The sequence below is a fragment of the Delphinus delphis genome, chromosome X (genome assembly GCF_949987515.2).
Source record: "Delphinus delphis chromosome X, mDelDel1.2, whole genome shotgun sequence".
Classification (NCBI taxonomy): Eukaryota; Metazoa; Chordata; class Mammalia; order Artiodactyla; family Delphinidae; genus Delphinus; species Delphinus delphis.
This window is the reverse complement of record NC_082704.1, coordinates 106,835,059-106,841,463: the sequence shown is the minus strand read 5'-3', so window position 1 is coordinate 106,841,463 and position 6,405 is coordinate 106,835,059. Positions and strand designations below refer to the sequence as shown.

At 39.0% G+C, this 6,405-nt stretch overlaps 1 protein-coding gene across 1 annotated transcript; it reads left to right on the top strand.

Annotated features, from left to right (window-relative positions):
- The first annotated feature begins 2,479 nt into the window (after window positions 1-2,479).
- DDX53 (DEAD-box helicase 53) lies at window positions 2,480-4,371 on the top strand. The gene is given in 2 exon segments (XM_060002407.1): window positions 2,480-4,283; window positions 4,286-4,371. Coding segments are annotated over 2 exon segments (1,890 nt in total).
- The last annotated feature ends 2,034 nt before the right edge of the window (window positions 4,372-6,405 follow it).

The window sequence follows — 6,405 nt, the reverse complement described above, 5'->3', positions numbered from 1 at the left end:
CTACTGATAGCAGAACCAAGGAATAAGAAGTTTGGACTTGCTCGAGGATTCACACCTAGTAAGTGGTAGAATTTAGAGTCAAACTCAGTTATTTAGGCTCCAGTGTTCTGGGCCACTGAGCCATACTGCTGCCACGTCTTTAGACTTTACAGTATTGAGTATGGTTCTGTGTACAAGGTAAATGCACCAATATGTGCAATGATGATGACAGCTTCTGCCATAATATATAGCATCTGCAGAACATAATAATGGCTGTGTGTGTATATAAAATCCAAGTAGACCATTTCTACAGGTAGTTATAAATGGTACTACAAAGAAGATTACTAGTTGTACAAAATGTAACAATTGCAACTAAACAGGAGGTGCAGCTGGACTTGGTGACTCGCTTCCAAAGAAGAGAGTACAGAAAGGGAGAAATAATAATTTTACAGTGGGGAAAACCTGGGTAACACCACTTGACCAAGTGACCAAGGTTAACATTACCAGTGACAGGTCATGTTCCATCAGGCACCCTTCCCCTCACCCCATACGACTGATAAGAAGGGAACCTCATTTCTGTGATATTTTTTTCCAAAAATCCATAACCCAAGTCTAATCATGAGAAATTATATCAGGCATACCCAATCTGAAGGACATTCTACAAAATACCTGACCATTATTCCTCAAAATTGGCAAGGTTATGAAAAATAAGGAAAGACAGAGACTGTCACAAATCATACATAACAGCTAAATGGTGTCCTGGACTGGATCCTGGAACAGAAAATATACTGATGGAGTTTAGTTAATATTAACAGACCAATGTTGACTTCTTACGTGTAATGGGTACCATGGTACTTTGAGATAAGATTAGAGGAAACAACCAGGAAACTGGTTGAGGAGTATACGGGAAGCCCTTGTACTATCTGTGTAACTTTTCTATAAAGCTAAAATTATTCCATGTAAAAAGTTTAATGAAAACACTGAGAAGAGGTTCCATTGGCAAATTCCTTTGAAAACTCTGGGTTAAACAATGCCCAACTGCTTTTACACCTGGAACTAACACAACACTGTAAGTCAACTATACTCCAATAAAAATTAAAAACAAAACAAAACAATGCCCAACTGAGTTGGGTTAAACAATGCCCAACTGAGTTCCTGTAATCATCAGAGCTTCTAAGATACCCAATGCATATTGTGACTCTCAGAAGATGCAGGGTGCTGTATTTCCAAGACATACTTGGCCAGCAACCTTTTTGTTCCTTCCAAAAGCATCTTTGCAGGATAAAAACTGACATAGAGAAGGCTTTTCCCAATGTGTCACAGACTTTTACACCTGATATCCAACCGTGTTCAAATTTTAATCGGCAACTTTGGCTGAAGAGAGAAGATACCATGAACATTTAATTGGCAGAAGACTTGAAACTAGAGGATAATATAATGGATGAGAGAATCGGCATTAAAATTATATTTAATATGCTGCATCAATTGACCAAACTTAACAGGATGAATATATAAGGATAAATATTTAGTGTACTTTTATTTAAACAAAGAAAAAAACAAAAAATCAACCTCTGGAACCATACAAATAGAAGCTGGATGTCCACCTGCCCAGATTGCTGCCAGGGTGTCTTCTACACTGCACCTAACAAATTACTTTTACATAGCCTTCCAGTGCTAGGATGTCTGAATCTATGAAACCACAGGGAAGGGAGAAAATTTAGGAGGCACTGAGAAAAGTGGCAAATTGTTGAAAACACCTCCAGAGTTAACGTCGACCCCACTCTACCTCTCTTCTAACCAGCATCCCTGAAATAATAACCAGAAATCGCCTGAACAAATGTTGGAGTTTAGCTGAAGAATCAGAGGCAAAAATGCCATCCCTAAGCATGCACCTAAGAGATTTCTGATGGTATAATTTAAGAGGACAGGGAATTGATGATTTTATCTAGACCCAGTATAGTTGTTACTCAAAAAGAAATTCACCGAAATAAATAAACATACAAATATATAAACAAGTAAGTTGATTTTTAAAAATTCACTATTTTTCCCCCTATGGAAATAACTGGCATATTAAAAAAAAAAAGACTATGTGGTTCAGTTCAAGGTGTGCTTCAGGTTGGCTCCCACACTGAGCCAAAACCAGCATGAGGCCAGCCACTGAGGCACCAGGACACAAAAGTTGGGCAAACACTCTCCGGATCCTGTAAGTGCCCGTAGGGTCAGCCCCTGAGAGTATGTGTCACTTTAACTTTTGTGTCAGAGGTGCCTGCTCACCTCACAGTAGTCCCAGCCCTGTGACTGGTCAGCCCAGCCAAAGCCCCTCCCTGACACTACATCATAGACTAATTCCTTAGGTGCCTGCTGCATAGCTAGCTACCTACCCGTGGCGGCCTGCCTGGTAGTTAACCAGCCTGACCTGATAAGAAAGAGGTTCGAGGCCACATCTTTTCCCAACCCTAGGTAGGCGAGAGACCAGCACCAACTTTACCATTATCCTGAAATGGCGTGGGCCCCAGAGCGGAAGAGGGCGGAGCCGAATTGGAGAGCTCTCAGGGCCGGCCAGGATGGGATGGGTGGCAGAGGCAGGGGCTGCAGCAGCACCTCCAGCCACCTGGAGCCTAGGGCTTTCGGCTCCCAAGAACAACCGCTCTGCTTTCAAACAAGGAACAGTATGGTTGGTGCGGTGACTGGTCATGGTGGATCAAAAATAAAAGACATTCAGGATATGACACGCACCAAAATACAGATCATAAAAGGTGATTCTGAAGCAGAGGTAAACATTTTTGGCAGCAAAGACATGAAAGCCAAGGCCAAAGCAGCTACAGAAACTCTTGTTAAGAAACAAGAAAGACACTACAGTTCAGAATCCAGTGTTGATAATGCCACATCCCAACCCTCTGTTGGAAGAGGCTCAAGCAGAGATAACGCTGCGAGAGGAGCTCAGCCACTGACAGACTAGGATCAAGTAAAGGCCGAAGTTGTACAGTGGGAAAAAAGAAAATGGGCAGATTTATCACCAATTAAGAAAAACTTTTACATAGAATCCAAAGCAACAAGGTCATTGTCTCAAGTGCAAGTAGACACTTGGAGAAAGGAAAATTTCAACATAATGTGTGATGACTTGAAAGATGGTGAAAATCGTCCCATCCCCAATCCGATTTGCAAATTTGAAGATGCTTTCCAACATTATCCTGAACTTATGAAAAGCACTGAAAAAGCTGGTTTTTGAAACCCAATGCCAATTCAGTCACAGGCATGGCCTATTATTCTACAAGGAATAGATCTTATAGGAATTGCCCAAACTGGAACGGGCAAAACACTGTCCTATTTAACGCATGGGTTTATTCATCTCCATTCTCCACCAATACCTAGAGAACAAAGGAATGGACCCAGCATGCTAGTCCTTACACCCACTAGAGAATTAGCTCTTCAGGTGGAAGCTGAATGTTCTAAGTATTCATACAAAGGTCTTAAAAGTGTTTGTATATATGGCGGTGGAAACAGAAAAGGACAAATACAAGATGTTACTAAAGGCGTAGACATCATCATTGCAACTCCCGGAAGACTCAGTGACCTGCAAATGAATAACTTTGTCAACCTAAGAAGCATAACCTACTTAGTCTTAGATGAGGCAGAAAAAGTGCTGGATCTGGAGTCTGAACATCAAATAATGAAGATTTTATTAGCTGTGCGCCCAGACCGGCAGACTGTTATGACAAGGGCAACTTGGCCAGATACCATTTGTCCACTTGCACAATCTTATTTGAAAGAGCCTATGATTATTTATACTGGTACTCTGGATCTAGTTAATGTATACACGGTGAAGCAAAATATAATTGTTACCACAGAAGAAGAAAAACGATCTCTTATCTGAGAATTCCTACAGAGCTTGTCACCCAAAGACAAAGTCATCGTATCTGTCAGCAGAAAACTTGTTGCTGATGACTTATCAAGAGATTTAAGTAACCAAGGCATAACTGTACAATCCCTGCACAGTGACAGAGAACAGAGTGACCGTGAGCCAGCATTAGAGGACTTGAAGAGTGGAAAAGTGAAAATACTGATTGCTACTGATTTAGCATCCTAAGGCCTTGATGTTAGTGATGTCACACACATGTATAGTTACAATTCTCCATGAAATACTGAAGAATATGTACACAGAGTAGGGCGTACTGGAAGAGCAGGAGAGATGGGCATATCAGTTACAGTTACCCTTATGACTCAAGGTGATTGGAAGATTGCCGGTAAATTGATTAAAGTTCTGCAAAGAGCACATCAGAGAGTCCCAGAAGATCTTGTATCGATGCTGAGTGATACAAATTACCTAGACAACAAAGGGACCCAAAAAATAAATCAAGAAAATCTTAAGAAAAATCCAGAAAGTTTTACTGATGTCTACATTGAAAAGTTGTACCAGGCTGCTAGAAGATTCAAGATATGTTCAAGTTATGCAGTATTCATGTTACATAAGGAAGTACTGGAAACCTACTGGCAGTTAGAAAACATTCAGCCAAATTCTTAAATAATACCACCAAGCTTTCAATGCATGTTCCTTAATAAAATCAAAAGTGTTTTGAAAATGAGAGAGTGTTTTGTGCTTGTTAAAGTCTACTTTCTTTTAGAGCCTGCCATGTCCAGCTGTGTCTTCTCTAAAAGACTTGGTAGAAGACAACAATGGTACTTTTCTTGCTTTAAAATAGTTGTACTGGATTGAAACATAGTTTTCATCAAGCTTATCCCAGTCAAAATATTTTATTTCCCCCAGTGGTTGGTGACACGATTCCTAAAAATATTTCCACTATCATTCCCTAATTTTTAATATTCATTAGAAAATAAATTCTCAATCTTTTAGAAGATTCCATAATTCTCTTTTTTCCGATAGATGTGACTAATAGAGCAGACTGTCTGACTCACTGGGAATCAGATCCTCAAATGAATTCTCACTAACCACTGGCTAAAAATTCTGGGAAGGTCACGTGCCTTCTGTAGGCCACACTTTTTTACACTAATACATTGGGGTGGTTATATGAAATAATTTGGGGGTCTCCTTCACCACTAACTTCTATGATATTATAACCAAACTGTGTATCCCAGCCTTATATTTACACTTTATTTTCTAATCTAGGGGAAAATCACATCTTGGTGTAACAAACTGAACAAAGAAACCCCTTTTAATGACCAGAATAGTGCATTCTGCACTTCTATTGATTTTTGAAATGTGACTCACAGGTTGTCTTTACTTTCTTTTCATCTTATTTTTCAATTTGTCTCGAAAAGGTCAAAACCACATATACACATCAGAAGAAAAATTAATGTGAAAGAAAAATCTCTCTTCTGTACTGGGAAAAACATTAAAAACCAAACGACATTTTTGGCATAGGAACCAAGTTTAGTACAATTCCTAAACCTATAATTGTCTCTCTTACCTTTCATTTAGAAGCAACATGCATCTTCTCACATTGCAAGAAAATATCCTCACAATGACGCTGAATTTTATAATTCAGTGTTTATGAGAACATTATAATTAGTCAAGCCTTAAAACTTCTGGCAAAAAAAAAAAAATCATCCAGCAATCTTTATTCCCAGCATGCCTTAGCTGTAACTGCAACAAAAATTCTGAAATTAAGTGAAATAAAGAGGTAAACATTCTAGGTATAGGTGGTTAAGGTTTAGAGTCTGACTTTAAAGGCTTGTTATAAAGACCTCGATATCTCTTGATAAAATTAAGAACAATGGTTAACATTTTTGAGTGTCGGATATATACCAGGTGCTTTGTTTTATAATTGATAATGTTTATTTAAAACCCACTTAGACGGTAATCTTACCCCTATTTTGCAGAAGATGAAAACAATGTCAGAGGAACTAACTTGCCTAAGGTTAGTAAATCTGGTTAAAGAGGAATTATGTGCTATTTTAACCCTGATGTGCCGGATTCCAATATTTCCATTCTTTTTACATCAATACAAGTTACTATGTGCAAGGCAATATGCTTGTCTTGAGATTGCCCACATGTTCAGATTTAGTGAAATAGAGAAGTATGTGCCAATTTACCCTAATGCAAAAGCAGTCTATAGCAGAACCTGTGAGAGAAGCTCAAATGGCCTGTTCCTATTCACTCGGAGGAGAAATGATGAATGTTTAGCAAGTTGGAGTATATGTTATTCGCCAGAATTCCTCTTAGGGGCAATGCTGTAATTGTTAGAGAAAAGGGTAACAATTAAACCATTTGAGATAGAAAGTGAGGTTCCTCAATCACGTTCAAGTAACAACAAAAGTTATCACTCAATGAGGAAGAAGAGGAAAAAAACAAGAAAAGGCTGAAAAGAAGAGCTACTGTACAGGGAAAGCTAAGTAGAAATATTAATAGAACAGTGGTTCTCAACCAGGGGCATTTTTGCTCCTTCCCTCCAGGACACATTTAACCAC